Source organism: Oncorhynchus gorbuscha, linkage group LG11, assembly GCF_021184085.1.
Source record: "Oncorhynchus gorbuscha isolate QuinsamMale2020 ecotype Even-year linkage group LG11, OgorEven_v1.0, whole genome shotgun sequence".
Lineage (NCBI taxonomy): Eukaryota > Metazoa > Chordata > Actinopteri > Salmoniformes > Salmonidae > Oncorhynchus > Oncorhynchus gorbuscha.
The window spans coordinates 35,644,242-35,664,300 of NC_060183.1; the positions used below are offsets into that span (position 1 = coordinate 35,644,242).

At 41.3% G+C, this 20,059-nt stretch overlaps 1 protein-coding gene across 7 annotated transcripts in view; it reads left to right on the forward strand.

Moving 5' to 3' along the window:
* LOC124048551 (alpha-adducin-like) overlaps positions 1-20,059 on the forward strand; it is a 52,976-nt gene that overhangs the window by 29,918 nt on the left and 2,999 nt on the right. For 2 of the 7 annotated variants that reach the window (XM_046369455.1, XM_046369454.1), the window contains 7 exons: positions 5,564-5,662; positions 5,970-6,137; positions 6,422-6,676; positions 9,374-9,469; positions 9,767-9,859; positions 15,782-15,938; positions 17,534-17,617. In XM_046369455.1, the coding sequence (XP_046225411.1) occupies positions 5,564-5,662; positions 5,970-6,137; positions 6,422-6,676; positions 9,374-9,469; positions 9,767-9,859; positions 15,782-15,938; positions 17,534-17,617 (952 nt within the window). Of the gene's footprint in view, positions 1-5,563; positions 5,663-5,969; positions 6,138-6,421; positions 6,677-9,373; positions 9,470-9,766; positions 9,860-15,781; positions 15,939-16,267; positions 16,665-17,533; positions 17,618-18,898; positions 18,937-20,059 lie in introns of all 7 variants that reach the window. The other 5 variants (XR_006841251.1, XM_046369456.1, XM_046369459.1 and 2 more) reach the window with 5 other exon arrangements.

Below are 20,059 nucleotides of genomic sequence, written 5' to 3' on the forward strand. Positions count from 1 at the left end.
ACTTACTACCCTCTCCACTACTGTCCCATCTGTGGATAGGGGGGTGCTCCCTCTGCTGTTTCCTGAAGTCCACAATCATCTCCTTAGTTTTGTTGACGTTGAGTGTGAGGTTATTTTCCTGACACCACACTCCGAGGGCCCTCACCTCCTCCCTGTAGGCAGTCTCGTCGTTGTTGTTAATCAAACCTACCACTGTAGTGTTGTCCACAAACTTGATGATTGAGTTGGAGGCGTGCATGGCCACGCAGTCGTGGGTGAACAGGGAGTACAGGAGAGGGCTCAGAACACGCACTTGTGAGGCCCGGTGTTGAGGATCAGCGGGGTGGAGATGTTGTTTGCAAGCGTGCGTGCGCACATTGTAATGGTTTTAACTTGAGGTTATTGTTTGTTAGGGCTGCCAGGTAGGTTGTGCCTACCAGAGAAAATATTGATTTCTCCATTTTGTTTGTGAGGGAATGAGTCTGGTCTGTCAAGTCGACACCAGTACAAAGGACTCATTTTATTGGTCACGGAAGTTAGAAAAGCAATCTACTTTGCTGCTAGTTGTTTGTAATGTATTGTCTGCTGAGAGAGATGTCTTAACAAATGCTTGGATAGCTTTTGCTGTAAATCTTTTTTGAAATCTGACACGCCGGGTGGATTAACAACAAGCTAAGCTGTGTTTTGCTATATTGCACTTTCATGAAAATTAAATATTTTTAGGAATTTGAATTTGTCGCTCTGCAATTCAGCAGATGTTGACAAATGATCCCGTTAACGAAATGGGTGCGCTAAGAAGTTAAGGCATGAGACTTCTTCGTCTGAGAAAGTTTAATCACTTTCCTCTTCAACGATATCCAGGACCTTGTAGCCATCAATCTCCTCCAATTCCTCAGCAGAGGGGAAACTGGCCGTAAGGCGTGAGACATGTCCTCTTTCAGCTATCAGTAGTTCAAAGGGCACATTTGCTACACCATCCTATATAGTCCTTGCCATTTCGGGGGGGAAAAAAACTTTGTTTTTGCATTATTTAAACCAAATTGAACATGTTTCATTATTTATTTTAGGCTAAATTGATTTTTATTGATGTATTATGTTAATGTATTATATTAAGTTAAAATAAGTGTTAATTCAGTATTGTTGTAATTGTCATTATTACAAAAAAAATAATTGGCTGATTTTAATCGCTAACGGCTTTTTTGGTCCTCCAATTATCGGTATTGGCGTTGAAAAATCATAATATGTTGACCTCTAGTCTGAAGGTACCACGTTCATCTGGACAAACTGTACGCAAGTATAAACACCATTGGACCAAGCAGCCGTCATACCTTTCAGGAAGGAGACTCGTTCTGTCTCCTAGAGATGAACATACTTTGGTGTGAAAAGTGCAAAACAATCCCAGAACAACAGCAAAGGACCTTGAAGATGCTGGAGGAAACCGGTACAGAAGTATCTATATCCACAGTAAAGCGAGTCCTATATCGACAACCTGAAAGGCCGCGCAGCAAGGAAGAAGCCACTGCTCCAAAACCGCTATTAAAAAAGCCAGACTATGGTTTGCAACTGCATATGGGAACAAAGATTGTACTTTTGGAGAAATGTCCTCTGGTCTGATGAAACAAAAATAGAACTGTTTGGCCATAATGACCATCGTTTTGTTTGGAGGAAAAAGGAGGACGCTTGCAAGCTGAAGAACACCATCCCAACAGTGAAGCACGGAGGTGGCAGCATCATGTTGTGGGGGTGCTTTGCTGCAGGAGGGACTGCTGCACTTCACAAAATAGATGGCATCATGAGGAAGGAAAATGATGTGGATATATTGAAGCAAACATCTCAAGACATCAGTCAGGACGTTAAAGCTTGGTTGCAAATGGGTCTTCCAAATGGACAATGACCCCAAGAATACTTCCAAAGTTGTGGCAAAATGGCTTAAGGACAACAAAGTCAAGGTATTGGAGTGGCCATCACAAAGCCCTGACCTCAATCCCATAGAAAAGTTGTGGGCAGGACTGAAAAGGCGTGTGCAAGCAAGGATGCCTACAAACCTGACTCGGTTACACCAGCTCTATCAACTTATTGTGGGAAGCTTGTTGAAGGCTACCCAAAAAGTTTGACCCAAGTTAAACAATTTAAGGGCAATGCTACCAAATACTAATTGAGGTTAGGTAAACTTCTGAACCACTGGGAATGTGATGAAAGAAATAAAAGCTGAAATAAATCCTTCTCTCTACTATTATTCTGACATTTCACATTCTTAAAATAAAGTGGAGATCCTAACTGACCTAAGACAGGGAATTTTTAACACTGATCTAATGTCAGGAATTGTGAATAACTGAGTAAATGTATTTGGCTAAGTTGTATGTAAACGTCTGACTTCAACTGTACTCCTCCCCATCTTAGCTACTATTGTATCAATATGTTTTTTGATCATGACCGTTTACAATCTAGGGTACTCCAAGTAGTCATTTCAACTTGTTCAATTTCCACATAAATTATTACAATGTTTAGTTGAGGTTTGGTGTGCAGTGAGTTTTTTTTGTTCCAAATACAATGCTTTTAGTTTTAGAAATATTTAGGGCTAACTTATTCCTTGCCACCCACTCTGAAACTAACTGCATCTCTTTAAGTGTTGCAGTTGCTGCAGTAGCTGACGTGTATAGTGTTGAGTCATCCGCATACACTCTGGTTTTGCTCAAAGTCAGTGGCATGTTGTTAGTTCAAAAATAAACAGCTACCCTGGGGAATTCCTGCTTCTACCTGGATTACATTTGAGAGGCTTCCATTAAAGAACACCCCCTGTGTTCTGTTAGATAAGTAACTCTTTATCCACATTATAGCAGGGGGTGTAAAGCCATAACACACAAGTTTTTCCAGCAGCAGACTATGATCGATAATGTCAAAAGCTGCACTGAAGTCTAACAAGACAGCCCCCACAATCATTTTATCATCAATTCCTCTCAGCCAATCAGTCATTTGTGTAAGTGCTGTGCTTGTTGAGTGTCCTTGCCTATAAGTATGCTGATATTCTGTTGTTTATTTGTTTACTGTGAATCTGGTCAAACAGGATTGGTAACGGGCTGATTGGTTGGCTATTTGAGCCAGTAAAGAGGACTTCACTATTCTTGGGTAGGGGAATGACTAGCTTTCCTACAGGCCTGAGATCACACACTTTCTAGTTGGCTTAAATTTAAGATGTGGAAAAACAGTATTTTTCCATCCAGATTGTCAGACCCTGGTGGCTTGTCATTGTTGATAGACAACAATAAAAAAAAAATCACCACCTCCACACTGACTACAGAATTCAAAAGAACAATTCTTGTCTCATAATTTGGTCCAATATACTTGGATGTGTAGTGTCAGCGTTTGTTGCTGGCATGTCATCCCTAAGTTTGCTTATCTCGCCAATGGAACAAGTCATTAAGTAGTTGGCATTATCAGTTGCCTTTTGATGAATGAGCCATCTGATTCAATGAATGATGGTGCCGAGTTGTCTTTTTCTCCCAAAATTTCATTTAAGGTGTCCCAAAGCTTTTTACTATCATTCTTTATAGAATTTTTTTGTTTCATAGTATGGTTTATTTTTTATTTATTTTAGTCATGATTTATTAATTTGCATTACAGTCAATCAGTTGGGCTGCCAGATTTATTTGACATACCTTTTGCCTCAACCCTCTCAACCATACAATTGTTCAATTCCTCGTCAATCCAAGGGGATTTAACAGTTTTTACAGTCATTTTCTTAATGGGTGCTTATTAGTAACTGGAATAAGACATTTCAGAAATGTGTCAATTGCAGCATCTGGTTGCTCCTCATTACACACCACAGACCAGTAAATATTCTTTACATTATCAACAACATATGAATCACTCATACTTATTGTATGGCCACAGATACACTATATTTTTCCCAGCCTTTGGAACTTTGGTTTTCCTAGATATGGCTATTATATTGTGATCACTCCATCCTATGGATTTTGATACTGCTTTAAAGCAAATTTCTGCAGCACTAGTAAAGATGTGATCAATTCATGTTGATGATTTAATTCCTATGCAACCTGGTTGGTTGACTGACAGTTTTTTTTTAGTGGCAAGCTTGATGATAGCTAGTCTATTTAAATCATCCAGAAAATATATTCCATTGCGCTCTGTTGTTGCTCTTCACTCAGACTTTTGAATTTATGGGGGATTAGAGTTCGGAGATGTTGTTGAGTCTGAAAATCAAGGATGTCACCTTGAAGTTGTAAGACTACAACCTCTGGAGATAAACCAGACGATGGAGGAAGGTTGGGTGTCAGAGGGAGGGCTAGCGCAGAACTTCCACATGTCAATAAGAGAGTAACTGGTTAGACCGCCTGTGGTCCAGACCGAGCATGCAGATTCCGTGGGCTCTGGCCCAAATCAACTCCATTATCTCCATTCACATCATCAGTATTTCACATTATTATTTGCATTTTCAGAATGACCCTGTGTAATTCCCATTGACAGGTATGATATGAATGAGCACATTTTATTGGGTTGAATCCATTGTTTTAATTCCTTAACAATCCACACACAATATTTGCTTTGGTTATTTATAAATGTTTAGGGGTGCCATTTTTTTATGTAATGGTTTTGTCTTGTGGTGGTTTGTTAGGGATGCCAGGTAGGTTGCGCCTACCAGAGGAAAATATTGATTTCTCCTTTTTGTTTGTGAGGGAATGAGTCAAGTCTACACCAATACAAAGGACTCATTTAAAAGACAGTATGGAAATATATTTTTCATAAACCCTTAAAACATTGGAAATAACCTCAAAACAACTGTTCCTTTTGCGTTGGTTGTATTACCAAAGTAAATGATCAAAGTCAATTTAAGTCACAAAACAATAACAACCTTGGTTCACTGGTAAATGTCCATTACCTCGGTCATAAATGTAAAAAAGCCCAGCCCAGGTAAAGGAGTGCAGTGCACCCGAGTGACCTCAGTCACACAATTGTCTTTCCATAAAATGATGCGTGAAACCCATCTCCTTCATACAATCAGATTGCAATAACCTCCAGTTTCACACATAATAAAGAGAATCAAATCTCAGCAGTCTTCAACTACAACTGAATCCATAAACCAACACTGTATAAATCACCCCAAAACAAATGCAAAGAAGTGGTGGTCAGTCAGACAATCCAATCCGCCCAACAGATCTCCAGCGGAGAAAGGTCAAGGAGAACAGCCGAGACCAACGTAGATCGGTAGTCCAACAATGGACATAAGTAGATCCGATACTGGTTTATCTTGCGACACAGCTACAGTACAAACGTTTAAATACAACAAAACAACCGGGGTATGAACGACTTTCCAAGCTGAGTGTTGAACACTTCCTCTCTCGCCCAATATCACAACCCACTTTTGCACGGCTGATGCTGGCTATTTAATAGGGAATTAAAGCGGAAGCACCCCATCGGCAGGAGAAGCACTGGGATGGTTCAGACAAATCCAGGGCAGTCACACCATGGCTTAATCTGTCTGTGGAAACTGGCCCGACATGTCTGTGTTGAGAGAGTGGACAGTGTGTGGGTACACTGAGTTGTTTGGATGCTATTTGTCCTCTAGGTTCTGATCCTGAGAAACCATGGTCTGGTGTCTGTTGGGGAGACTGTGGAGGAAGCCTTCTACTATATCCACAACCTGGTCACTGCATGTGAGATCCAGGTAGGACAGTTTTCAGACCAAACTTGATTTCTGTGAGAATCTGCTCCAGGGCCTCTTCTCTGCGGCCGGTCTTGATCAATGATACATCATATTGTATTATTATAAAGAGGTTATACTGTTACTCTCAGGCAAGATGCCAACTCTTTGAGCATTTGAAATCAAAGCACAACATATACCAAACACAATACTTCCTTCTGCATGTGACATGATTGTGTCTGTGACTGAATTACTTTGTGTGGGACTGTGTGTGTGTGTGTGTGTGTGTGTGTGTGTGTGTGTGTGTGTGTGTGTGTGTGTGTGTGTCCAGGTGCGCACCCTAGCCAGTGCTGGAGGACCTGGTAACCTGGTGATGCTGGACCCTGCTAAGTACAAATCCCGGCCACGGTGCTCTGAGCATGTCGAGGGCTCCACACACCCGAAATGGCTGGTCGGGGAGCAGGAGTTTGAGGCTTACATGAGGATGCTGGATAACCTGGTAGGAATTAATCTATTAGTCTTGAGAGTAATGATACCTTTTCATAGACTGGTCCCAGATCTGTTTGTTGTCTTGCCATCTCCTATGGTCATTGCCAAATGTTGTTTGACCGTAGGAGTTGGTAAGACAGTACAAACAGATATGAGACTACCAGGATAACCTGTCAACTGTAAGAAAATGTTTTCATGTGAAATATAATTATTAATACTGTAGATTACTATCAACAATATTTGATATGCCTTGCTTTATCCTGTTTCATTTAAAAAAAACCTCTCTTTCTCTAGGGTTACAGGACAGGCTACCCCTACAGGTGCCCTGCCCTGCGAGACAAAGCTAAAAAGTTCCACAGCGACGTAGAGATCGCTCCCTCGGCCACGGGCTATTCCTATGCCGAGGACAGTGACTCGGGCGCTCGCTCCCCTCTCAAGCACAGCTTTCAGAGGCAGCAGCGTGACAAGACCCGCTGGCCCAACTCGGACCGGCCGGAAGAGGCCTACGAGGAAGGGCCCGACGGTGGCAGCCCCAAGTTGAAGACTAAGGTGTGGACGAACATTACACACGATCATGTCAAACCCTTGCTGCAGTCTCTCTCGTCCGGTGTCTGCGTGCCAAGCTGTATTACCAACTGCTTGGTCTGTGCCTACCTTATTGTTCATAGTTACAGTTCAGCTAGTTGATGACAGGGCAGCTGGTTGGCACTCTAAGGTTGGGGTGAAATGGATCCTGTGATCTATTTAGACCCTGTGATATAGCTACTTCTCCAGACAGCTCCAGTGTTTGGATGCATCTAACCACCCTCTCTGACCAGTATTTAACTAATTCCCATTGTGGTAGTTTTGCTCTATTTTCCTCTCTCTAGCCAGTCCAAAGACCAGACTTTTAATAACTGCTTAAGATATTTTATATATCCTGGTTCCCCCTTTTCATTCCCTTAAATGCAGTTCTTTGTTCCTATAACTTACTGTCGAAAGAAGTTGTTTTCCCTACGAACCACTCTCTTAAGCGGTTGGTCCCTCCCTCTATTCCTCATCTTAGTCCCACCCCTCCCCTTTCCTTCCTTTGTTCCCTCAGGCTTTTAGGGTGCCACCCCAGCAGCCCAGCGCATGCGGTGTTGCATGAGTAGTCAGATGCATTGTAGGTGCTCTCCGGGAGGAGGAGCGACAGGGGCGTTGTATGAGCCCAGAGTGGGCGTGGCTCGATGATGTTGCTAACCAACCACTACTGTTGCTTTACAGATTTATTCTCGTTCCTTTCTGTCTGGTGTTGTGTGTCTGGTCTGTGGCTGTTATAACTGTACACCCAGGGAAGTTAGTGCAGTATTAGACTCAAGCAAAACGCAGGATGCATTTTACTAAAGCAAACCCTCATACCTTTCTACGGTGTTGCACACAATTTTTGTGCCACAGTTGATATGAGAGAGTGACAATGTATTACTAATTACTAGCTAATGTAATATAACCATACAATACATTATAGATAGACCGTGTCCCCCTTTTGTAGATGCACTTCAAAGCTAGCATGCCTCTCTTTATTTTGAGCATTGTCTGACCTTTGAAACTGAGGAAGTTACCTCTATCTCTTGTAGCTGGTCCTTCAGCCAGACAGCCAATTACATCACAGTTAAATCCACAGACAAGAGTGAATAAGGCGCAAGGCTGCCCTGCTTTTGGTGCGGAATTGGAATCAGAATATCATGAGTCATAGCCTGCTTTTATGTGACTCTGCCCCCTCTATTCTTGAATCCCGAACCATCTCCCAACTCTCCAACTCTCCAGGGTTGATAATATGACATTTAATTTGTGTTCCCCTGCATGAGCGAATATGTTTATTAACATTTTTATTTCTAAACAAGACATTTAACCCGTTTTTGACTTTTGAAACAATTACCTCCTCTGGGAAGTAGGAGAAAGTGTTGTGTTGTGAGACTCCGTACATAATCAGTGAGTATATCATGTTTACATGTCCATCCCATGTTTCCTAACTACATCCCGGATGCCCTTTGCCTCTTCCTCATCTAGTTTTTGGTTTGGCACCTAACAGCTTTAACTGCCCAGCTGAAACATCTCTTAAACAGAAAATAACCCATAGCTTATGCTACTCCAAGGCAAAATGCATAGTAACATACTTTCCAGTAAGTGCATCAAAAAAGGTGGAAAAAATATAAATATTTGCATGAAGGCTAAAAGTAGATTCAGCGGCTGCTCATTTAATCACATCTATAAAAAATCAAATGAAAAGCTCAATCTTTTTCTTTCCATCCTGGCCTGAGCTTTCCCATCATTTCTGTTTAAACACCTCTGTCAAGAACTCCCAGAACAGTCCAGTTCATTACCTTCATGACAGCTCCAGAGGTTTTTTGTTTCTCCACAGCAGTCATAAGAAAGTTGTTCAGTAGTAGATCAAAATACCATTGCATAATGGCAGCCCCTTTTAACTAAACGTAAACTAAGGAACTTGTATAAAATTTAATTATTGGGGGTAACACTAAGTTGGCGTTTTTTTCCAATTAGTTATTCTGTCAGTCAGTGAATGGTGGACGAGTGTCTCGTCTGTCTGTGTGTTTTTCTCTTTATTCCTGTTGTTCTGTTACTGTACTGTATGTTAGCCTGGGAATGACTTGGTGATGCCCACTCTCTCACGCCTCAACACATTGCTGCTAGCTCGCTGGTCGACACACAGTACATAGCTTCTACTGTACTGTAAGCCAGCGCCATCATCGCCTCACCCTTCCACGTCCTCACCCCCTCCCCTTCCACGGTCTCATCTTCTTGTGATGTCTTCAGTTGCTCTTTTTTTGTGTTTTTTACTTTTCTCAGTTTTTGAAGTCTACGAGTAACAGCCAGAGTATCAATGATGATGATAGTGCATCTTTTGAGGAAACATTCAATAACCGATGCCTGTTAGGGGGTTAGATAATTACATAAAAATACCAGTAACTTAATACTGAAAAGGACTGTTCAGTGTGTACTTTCTCGAACTGTGAAATACAGAGCCATCCTGCCAAAAGATGTATCATCATTGGTTTACTGCTTCCAGGTGCTTTTGTTATTTTTTAAATTCCGTTAGTCATACATACCTTCTCAATTTTTTTCAGTTTGAAAAGCATGACCTATTATTATTGTCCTGAAAACGCCTGTGTAGTCTGTATATTTAAATCTTTTGCGGCTGTTTTTTCATGTTATTTTGGCAGCATCGTTTTAGGCAGTTTATTTGAATTGTTGCTTTGGTAATTACAGTGGATGAATGAGGAAGGGATGCGACAGGCTGCAGTAGCCAATCAGTTTGTCCCGCTCAACACAAACCCCAAGGAGGTGCTGGAGATGAGGAACAAGGTAGGATATCATTTTAACATGGACTCTGTCGATTATTTCAACATGGGTTGATTTGGGTCCCAACTCTCTGCCCTACTCCGGTAGTGTGCACTTATACATTGTTCATCATGGATTTAAAGCATTAGGTTGGTGTAAGTGTTGGCTGGAGTGATTTTTCAACAAAAAAAATTGAATCCATGAGCGGTAGTGCACACTTCGTAAGAATGGTAGAGAATCAGGATTTCTGTCTTTGTGTTATTCAATGCATGTCTGTGTCTCCGTATCCAACCCCTCTTTCTGTCTACTACTACCCTCTAGATCCGAGAGCAGAACCTTAAGGACATCAAGACTGCAGGGCCTGAGTCCCAGGTGCTGTGTGCTGGAAGCATGGTGGACCGCTCCTTTGTCCAGGTGAGTCCCTCCTGTGCCCTGCCCCACCTCACAGCCGCCAGACAAACCCTGCAAAAATAGCGATATGTGTGCTGCCCTAAATGCTTAACCCCGAGCCGGACCACATTTCAAATTCTTAAGCTTGGTTTGATTGAGTTTGCCTGGAGCAATGGAACAAATATAATAGTTGCAGAACTGCAAACCCTGTGCTCAAAAAAAGGCTAAAAGTATTTGAATGATTTCCAATTTCCAGTATTTGAACCCAGGTCTGATTTGATCACCCACCGCTGACATTTAAGTTAACTTGGTTATTCTTTGATCACAGAAGTTCCGTAGACTTCCTGCTGCGTCTCAGGACGGGTTGTGTCCATCCCCTTTGGTTGATGTTAGATTTTCCTCCTTTTGATGACTAACCCCAACATGTTGTTAGCCTTCAGGTCTGTCAGATTGCTTTCATATGACTTCAGAGTTGAGTTTGCATGTTGTTGGTTTGCCTTCCTTTGACCTCTGGCGGATCACATTCATAATTTGTTATTGAGGTTTTGCTTTCATTTGAATGATTTTTGGGAGGACGGCTGAGGCCATTGTTGAAGTGTTTGTCTGCTGACCAATGTAATGTGCATTATGTGATCAGATTTTACTATTGAAGGTCTTTAGAAGGACTGAATTGAGAAAGAGCTGTTGGTTTTCTCTTAACCTTTCTTCACTGTTAGTTGTAATGTTTTGGTTTTGCGTGATTTGATAGCGTTAAATCTAGCCTTATGCATTGTATTGGGTGTTTGTCTCTGTAGTTTGACTTGCACAAACTCCTGTGGTGTGTTGCAATGCATGATCCAGAGCCATTTGTTTTAATCATGATCACGCTCGAGACTGCCCAATTCACCTCCCTGAAACAAAAGCTGCGTGTGTGTGTGACTATGCGTATTGTAACAAATGTGTGTTCTCGGACTGGGATCTGCCCCCCTCACTCAGTTTACTATTGCAGGACGCCCCTCTGTCTGACTGTACGGACACTATTGCCAGCCTCGATCTGTCAGAGGCCAATAGTCCTGCTAAGTCTTTTAGAAAGGTACTTCCTGACCTTCCATGACCTCTCACCTCTTCTGTTTTTCTGTGAGATATCTGGAGCATGTTAGGCAACCGTTGTGGAACATTGCAGCTAGAAATAGAGTTGATGTGATTCCTTCAAGTCACATGTCAGAGAGCCAATTTATTCCACATTATTTATGTATTTATATCTCAATGTTCCACAATGTTGTGCCCTGTTGAATGCGGCCCTGTTCTTCATCTCCCCATATATAAGACTCCAAGGTGAGGTACAAACATTTAAGACAAATTGAATAGGCTATATTGTCCAGACTGCTTTGAAATGCTCCATACTAGTAGTGACGTCAAACATTAAATTGTGTTTTAGAGCATTTTTTAAAACTCGATTTGGTTAAATGAGTGAGATAATGTCATGGTTGCAATAGTTTGTGAGTGGGAAATGTATGTACAGTTGAAGTCAGAGGTTTACATACACCTCAGCCAAATAAATTTAAACTCAGTTTTTCACAATTCTTGACATTTAATCCTCATAACAATTCCCTGTCTTAGGTCAGTTAGGATCACCACTTTATTTTAAGAATGTGAAATGTCAGAATAATAATAGTAGAGAGAATGATTTATTTAAGCTTTTATTTCTTTCATCACATTCCCAGTCGGTCAGAAGTTTACATGCACTCAATTAGTATTTGGTAGCATTGCCTTTAAATTGTTCAACTTGGGTCAAGCTTTTTCAGTTCTGCCCATAAATCTTCTAGAGGATTGAGGTCTGGACTTTGTGATGGCCACTCCAATACATTGACTTTGTTGTCCTTTAGCCATTTTGCCACCACTTTGGAAGTACGCTTGGGGTCATTGTCCATTTGGAAGACTAATTTGCAACCAAGCTTTAACTTCCTGACTGATGCCTTGAGATGTTGCTTCAATATAGCCACATAATTTTCGATCCTCATGATGCCATCTATTTTGTGAAGTGCACCAGTCCCTCCTGCAGCTAAGCACCCCCACCTCATGATGCTGCCACCCCCGTGCTTCACGGTTAGGAGGGTGTTCTTCAGCTTGCAAGCCTCCCCCTTTTTCCTCCAAACATAATGATGGTCATTGTGGACAAACAGTTCTATTTTTGTTTCATCAGACCAGAGGACATTCCTCCAAAAAGTATGATATTTGTCCCCATGTGCAGTTGCAAACCATAGTCAGGCTTTTTTATGGTGGTTTTGGAGCAGTGGCTTCTTCCTTGCTGAGCAGCCTTTCAGGTTATGTCGATATATGACTTGTTTTACTATGGATATAGATACTTTTGTAACAAATTTTGAGGTCTTGGCTGATTTCTTTGGATTTTCCCATGATGTCAAGCAAAGAGACACTGATTTTGAAGGTAAGCCTTGAAATACATTCACAGGTACACCTCCAATTGACTCAAATTATGTCAAATCAAATCAAATTTTATTTGTCACATACACATGGTTAGCAGATGTTAGTGCGAGTGTAGCGAAATGCTTGTGCTTCTAGTTCCGACAATGCAGTAATAACCAACAAGTAATCTAGCTAACAATTCCAAAACTACTACCTTATAGACACAAGTGTAAGGGGATAAAGAATATGTACATAAAGATATGAATGAGTGATGGTACAGAGCGGCATAGGCAAGATACAGTAGATGGTATTGAGTGCAGTATATACATATGAGATGCAATTGGTCTATCAGAAGTTTCTAAAGCCATGACATTTTTCGGGAATTTTCCAAGCTGTTTAAGGGCACAGTCAACTTAGTGTATGTAAACTTCTGACCCACTGGAATTGTGATACAGTGAAATAATCTGTCTGTTAACAATTGTTGGAAAAATTACTTGTCATGCACAAAGTAGATGTCCTTACCGACTTGCAAAATTATAGTTTGTAAACAAGAAATTTGTGGAGTGGTTGAAAAACTAGTTTTAATGACTCCAACCTAAGTGTATGTAAACTTACGACTTCAACTGTATATCCTCTTAAATTGACATGTAGAATTATTTTGCCATATTAAAGTGCCAATATGTAACTTTTTGGGCGATCTGATCAAATTCACATAGAAATGAGTTATAGATCTGTCATTCTTATTGAAAGCAAGCTTAAAAAGCAGTATTTGTTCTATGTGCGCTAGTTCTATGCATCCTGCTCTTAAATTTAGTTTTTGCATCTTACTTTCGGCTTTGTACACCAGCTGAAAATAAAACATTTTGGGTTATGGAAAATATATTTCACAGCAATTACACTCGAATTAACATCTGCTAACCATGTGTATGTGACAAATAAAATTTGATTTGGTAAACTGATTCTCCACACACTCAAAACTTGCTTGTTTTGTCACAAACTGAAATTAGGCTAACTATTCATATTTCAGAAACCAGGACATGGCGGACCAATTTCTGCATATTGCACCTATTTTAAGTGATTGTATATTGCGCTAATTTCCCTATTGTGGGCAGTTTATTACTACTTTACACAAGCTTGCATTTTCACTCCATAAAATATAGTGGAATTACACATCCTTTTTACCTCAGATTGGTGATGGTTAATATAAACGTTTATAGTCATCATAATGACGAAATGTATTGCTTAAAACAGATCAATATCATTGGTTTTGTACTGTTGATTTTGTCATGGGCTGGGTTGAGCAGGACTTGCAATGCAGAGTTGAGGTCGCTGGCCACACCAATGCATGGATTTGACAGTCAAACTATCACTTAAACAGCAGCTAACCATTGTCATTGTTGATATCCTATGCTGCGTCGTGATTCATTTACGTTAACTAACAGAAAAAGTGGTCTGTTCCTTTTTCCGCGATGGCAGCCTCCCGAAATCAACAACCGACATTCCAAAATCAAAATGCAACACTTAAAAATACAAATTGTCCTCTAACCAGTGATGTACACATTCCCAGATTCCGAGTGTTTTTGTTGTTGTTGAGCTGTTAGTTTGAACAGGACGTGCAATCTCTCACTCTCGCGCAAATGACGTGATATCGATATGAGACTGTCTACTGCAGGATGTTCTCTAATCAGTGATGTAAAAAATATCTCCAGTTTCCATGCGTTTTTTGTCGTTGTGTTAGTTTCAACAGCGCATACAACCTGATATTCCCCCCTAATTGATATGAGTGATTTTATTGTCACTTTTCAAAACGGTTTTTGGTGCGTGTGCAGTATATATGGTTCTCGTATACAAGTATATGATTACTATTCTTTCTAAAAGTATCCGCTGCCATTTTTGCAACCCCTATTACCAGTCTGTTCAACCTCTCTTTCGTATCAAGATCCCTAATGATTGGAAAGCTGCTGCGGTCATCCCCTCTTCAAAGGGGGGGAACACTAGACCCAAACTGTTACAGACTTATATCCATCCTGCCCTGCCTTTCTAAATTATTCGAAAGCCAAGTTAATAAACAGATCACTGACCACCTTCTCTGCTGTGCTATCCGGTTTCTGAGCTGGTCACGGGTGCACCTCAGCCACGCTCAAGGTACTAAATGATATCTTAACCGCCATTGATAAAAGAAAGTACTGTGCAGCTGTCTTCATCGACCTGGCCAAGGCTTTCGACACTGTCAATCGCCACATTCTTATCGGCAGACTCAACATCTCAAATGACTGCCTCGCCTGGTTCACCAACTACTTCTCAGATAGAGCTCAGCGTGTCAAATCGGAGTGCCTATTATCTGGACCTCTGGCAGTCTATTCTGGTACCACAGGGTACGATTCTCGGACCAACTTTTTCTCTGTATATATCAATGATGTCGCTCTTGCTGCAGGTAATTCTCTGATCCACCTTTACGCAGACGACACCATTCTCTATACATCTGGCCCTTCTTTGGACACTGTGTTAACCAATCTCCAAAAGAGCTTCAATGCCATACAACACTCCTTCCATGGCCACCAACTGCTCTTAAACGCTAGTAAAACCAAATGCATGCTGTTCAACCGTTCGCTGCCCGCGCCCGCCTGCACGACCAGCATCACTTCTCTGGATGGTTCTGACTTAGAATATGTGGACAACTAACAAATACCTAGGTGTCTGGCTAGACTGGCCAGGTCGCGGTTGTAAATGAGAATTTGTCCTCAACTAGCCTACCTGGTTAAATTAAGGTGAAATCAATTTTTTTAATTTTTTTAAAGTAGAATACACAAAGTGCAAGTTTGAGATTTGGTTGGGCATCAGTAGTTTTTCTCTTCTTTTGTCAGTCATTGACAGTCACTCAGTTAGCAGCGTCAGCTAACAATTTTTTGATTTTGTAAATTAGTCTAGCCAGATACCTAAACTTGTTGGGCACGTGCCCAGGGGCCCGGACATCCAGGGGTCCCCCATTGATTTTGTTACTCACTCTCACTCAGATCATTAACATGTCAAAATGTGTAGAATTGTAGGAAATTAGCTTTAAAACTGCAAAAATGTATCTCTGCCCCATGGCAAAATTAGTAGAATTGAATGATATTTGTTATAAAACTGAAAAATGGTCTCTTCCCCAATGCCGAATGCATAGAACTGCAGAAAATGTACTTCAAAACGTATATTTTTCTGTCCGCTGTCAAGATAGGGGCCACGAAAAAAGAGGGGGAAGCAGCGACCACATCATTTTCAACTTAAGTTTTAGGAATATAAATTTGAACTTTCAACATTAATTTCCAATGTTATTGTACTTAACCAGGTAAAAAAGTCCAAAAACGTGGTGCAATTGATTTATTTTGATGATATACCAGAAATCATCTAAACAGGTTTGACCTGCCAAATACTAGTATTAACATACTTAGAAATTCTCAGTGTTGGCATTGATTTAAAAAAAATTCTGACAATATTAATTTTGTGATGCACAACAGGCCTGTTCTTTAGCAACAATGTGTCCCTTCCTGTCTGAACCACTAGGGAGAGCTGGTGACAGCATCTAAGGCCATCATAGAGAAGGAGTACCAGCCCAGAGTCGTCATCAACCAGAAAGGCCCCAACCCCTTCAACAAGCAGTTTGACCAGGAGCTGGAGGAATATCGCAAGGAGGTGGAACTCAAACAGAAAGGACCCGATGGTAAGACCTGTCTCCTAGATCACCTCTTGGGTCACGTTATACCAACTCAGAGAAGAACAAACTGCACGGTTTATTCACCATTAAACCCTCTTTTCTCCATTAACTTGTAGTAGTAGCAGTAGTAGTAGTAGGAGCAGTAGTAGTAGTAGGAGCAGTAGCAGCAGTTCCCGACGGGGAAGTGGTTTGCAATATACAGTTTTAAGAAAGAAATGACAATGGCAGAAATATACAGAATCACAATATGTGGGGTATGAGGTAGTTCTTCACAAAGCTCCTGGAGCCCACAACCCATCACAGAGATCCAAATTGTTGTTGCATCATTCATCCAGTACAGGGTGAAGGGTATGCCACAGCCAGGACACAGCTCCCTTCACCTGGGCCTGGGGAGGGAGGCCTGTCCCCCTCTACCTCCCCACAGAAGCCTGCACTGAAGCCAAAGCCCCGCTGTGTCCCAGAGAAGGGACTGGATGTTTCAGAACCCCCCCCCCCCCCCCACAGCCTCCACGGCCACCCCTACCACCACCACCTCTTTCCCCAGCCGAGACACCCTGACACAGTCGGGGGATGGTCAGGAGAGCCCTGGGACGTCCACAGGGTCGGGGCCCAGGGCCTACGGGGGAGATTCCCGTCCAGAGTCTCCTCACAAGGATTTTCACTGTGCCGTGCTGAAGGCCCTCAGAACCACCAACACAGAACTGGCTGCCCTCACCCTCCTTGAGGCTCCAGGTACTAACTGACTGCAGAGTGATTCTGGCCTGCCCTCCGTTCTGTATTCTGACACTGGAGTCCCTTTTCTGTCTCTCCGGGGTTGGTCCTGTTCCCGTCCTACCCACTACTTAGCCCCCTCCAATCCTCAAACCTTGTCTGTCCTCTGCCTATGCCCACTTCTTCATGATGAAGGTTGCAAAATGTCCAGGTTTTCCATAAATCCAGGTTGAAGGATTCCAGGAATCAGCGGGGAGGATATCCTTGAACTGGGAAACATCCCACCAGGATTTCTGGAAAACCTTGGAATTTAGGGAAAGTTTCCAGAATTTTGCAACCCTCCCCCTAGCATCTGATCTGACTCATCTCTGTTTAACCAATGGAATCCAATTGCTGATTGTTGCTGGCCAAGGAAGCCTTCCCCAAATGAACATGAATGATCTCTCATCAGTCCTGGGCAAGAGACTCTTCCTCATCCTCCTGCTCCTCCTCCTAACATGGACCTGTTTTCCTTTTGGGGTTTGTAAAGGTTTTACTACTAATCATCTGATTGGCGTCTCCAATGGAAGAGGTTCCTTATCTGGGGTGAAGGTGGAATTACGTGGGTCTTGTTGCCATTGTGGGCTTTATTACTTCTGCTTTGTCGTGTGCAATATCCTATAATAATAATCAATGCCTGTTCTTTTCTCCTATGTTCTGTGTGCTGTTTTTATATACTGTATGTGGTGGTGTAAGGGTAGTAATGTGTGTTGTTTTGAATGAACCCTGTAACTGACAATCCTCAATCTAAATCAATGAATGCATTGCTCTAATCTGACCAGTTGACAACCTTCGTCTTTTCGTTTGTGAAGTGGACTTTTAAATGATGTTTGATTCGATTTCCTCCCTAGATGCGTTACCGGAGCCTGAGGAAGAGGTGAAGGGTCAGAGTCAGACCTGCACGCCCCCCAGCACCCCTGTCAGAGCAGAGGAAGGTTAGTTGGCCTAGGGGCTTCTCCTGGGCTACTACTGGGTGTGAGGCACCATGGTTAAGGGTCAGAAACAAGGAATTCAAGGGTTCCTGTCTGTTTTTCTTTGATGTGGTCTTTAACATAAATATAGTTGCTTTTGAAATGGATGTTTAATGTGTAATAACAGGCCAAGAGGTTTGAGACTAATTGAGTCAATTGGGGTTAATTGGGTTATATGGGAAACAAACAAACCAACCGTAAGATCAGAGGGGTATTCTACAAAGTAGGATCAATGAGTTAGCCAGCTAACTTGGCTAAATGTTCTGAAATAACATTAACATTTCAGATGCACTTGAAATGAACATGGTCTGTCTCATTAACTCAACAACAAAAACACATATCTTTGTTTATCTTTCTTAATGAACCAGAAAATCTATTGTTGTTTTATTGTTAGTTCATCAAAGTTAGCTGGCTAAATTATGGATCCTGATTTGTAGTATAACCCTCATTTAGTGGAAAGTTCAGTGTAATTCAGGGTTTACATTTTTGTCCAAGGAATATCCTCTTAGATTATGATTCATCAAGATCAACAGAGCGCTACAAATGGTAATGTACCAAAGATAGCCATGACTTTTAGAGCAGAGTGAGTTTTTCTTACATGAGATTAAGATTGAAGTGCATTCTGATCATTTTAAGAAAGTATTTTGTTTTATTCTCCCTCTTGGTCTTTATTACTGTTGGATTACATCTTTTAAAGTCAGCAGGAGAATGCCCAATACAGTGTAATGACACTACTGGTTGTAAAAACCATAAAGTACATTATTTCCCAGACACTTCTTTGCCATGGATTATACAATAATAAAGAATGAATGCATCGAGATCTATGGAGGCCTGCGAGGGACATAGTTATCCTTCCTCTGATTTTCTGAAGCCAATACTGTGCTTCTTCTAGCATCTCCCAGTATAAACCATAACAAGTGTGTGTTCTTTAGGATGTAAAGTATAGAAGGGAAGTAGAAGGGGATTGTCTACTAGACCAATCATAGGTGTAATCTAATCAAAGATGGTTTAACACGTGTTAAATATCTTACAATACCCTTTCACTTCTCCATTCTCCATCTTTTGGAGTCTTGTTAAGAATATGGATTTTTGTTATTTTTTTACATTTAATTTCTCCTGGTGTTTCTCCTAATTTCATTTGGATTTTTCTGTTATAATTTTAACACTGTGGTGGCTGTGATTGACTTGCACCTATAGATGTTTGTTTCTACCTGTGCTTCTTCTTTGTGGCTGCGTTACTATCAGGAGATGGAAATGCTAGAGAGTACCTGTTGCCATAGTAAGTACGTATTGTTCCAACTCGCCACCAACCCATGGCTTGTGTTCAAACTAACCCCACCGTTCTTTGCATGGATTCACTCATCCGACTCTTCCTCGTTCTCTCTCTCTCTCTGTGGCCCACTGGGATTGAGTACCTATTCCTCCTCACTTTGGTCCTTGATTTCCTGTTCTTTCCCTCTTATTTCCTTTTGTTGCCAGGTGCTATTTCAGAGGTCCTCCCTGTTTGAAATGACAGTATCTCTTAAATGATGAGATTGATGTTAACACCACTTCCTATACAGTCTATGTTCCTAGCCAGCGACAGTGGAGAGATCTGAGATAGACCCAGCAACAAATCTCTTTTTAGGTAATCTCCTCCTTCCCGGAGTTGACCTATTGTGAACTTAACCTTTTTGAGTCTTACATGGGAACATCTTATTTTAAAACTATATGAAATCATAAGTACCTGCATTAGAATTTCCATTAATAAAATACATGAAACAGGTAATGTATATTGCTATTATAATGTATTGAATGTTTTTGTTCCAGATGAGACCAACCTCTGGTATAAACAGCTCTCCTGTATTTTAGTGGAGTGTGGCTGTAGTAGAATACATCATTTTTTTTCTCTTTGCTAAGTGCGAGGCTTGTTTTCTGTTGGCTTAGCAGTAACATAAACCGCTTCCTATATAAATTATTTGTTTATCTTCGTGCTGTGTTATGTTTATCCCTCATCAATATTCAGAGGATCTTCAGGGGTTAAATGGATAATCAGTCTGTTGTGTGTACATGCTATTAATAAGAGTTAGAAATACAGTATATTGTCTGTGGCTTGTATGCATGGTGAGGAACTCAGACAAACAGCGGACAGTGGCTGTCTTGTGCTACATTGACTGCACAGTTTATACAGAAGCATGAAGATGAACTGTACTTAATCCCACTGCACTGTATAGTTTATATGCACATGAATTTGATATACAGTGCATTCAGAAAGTATTCAGACCCTTTGACTTTTTCCACATTTTGTTTCGTTTTCCTCATCAATCTACACACAATACCCCGTAATGACAAAGCGAAACAGGTTTAGACATTTTTGCAAATATATAGACTCGCATCCTGTTTCCATTGAATATCTTTGAGATGGTC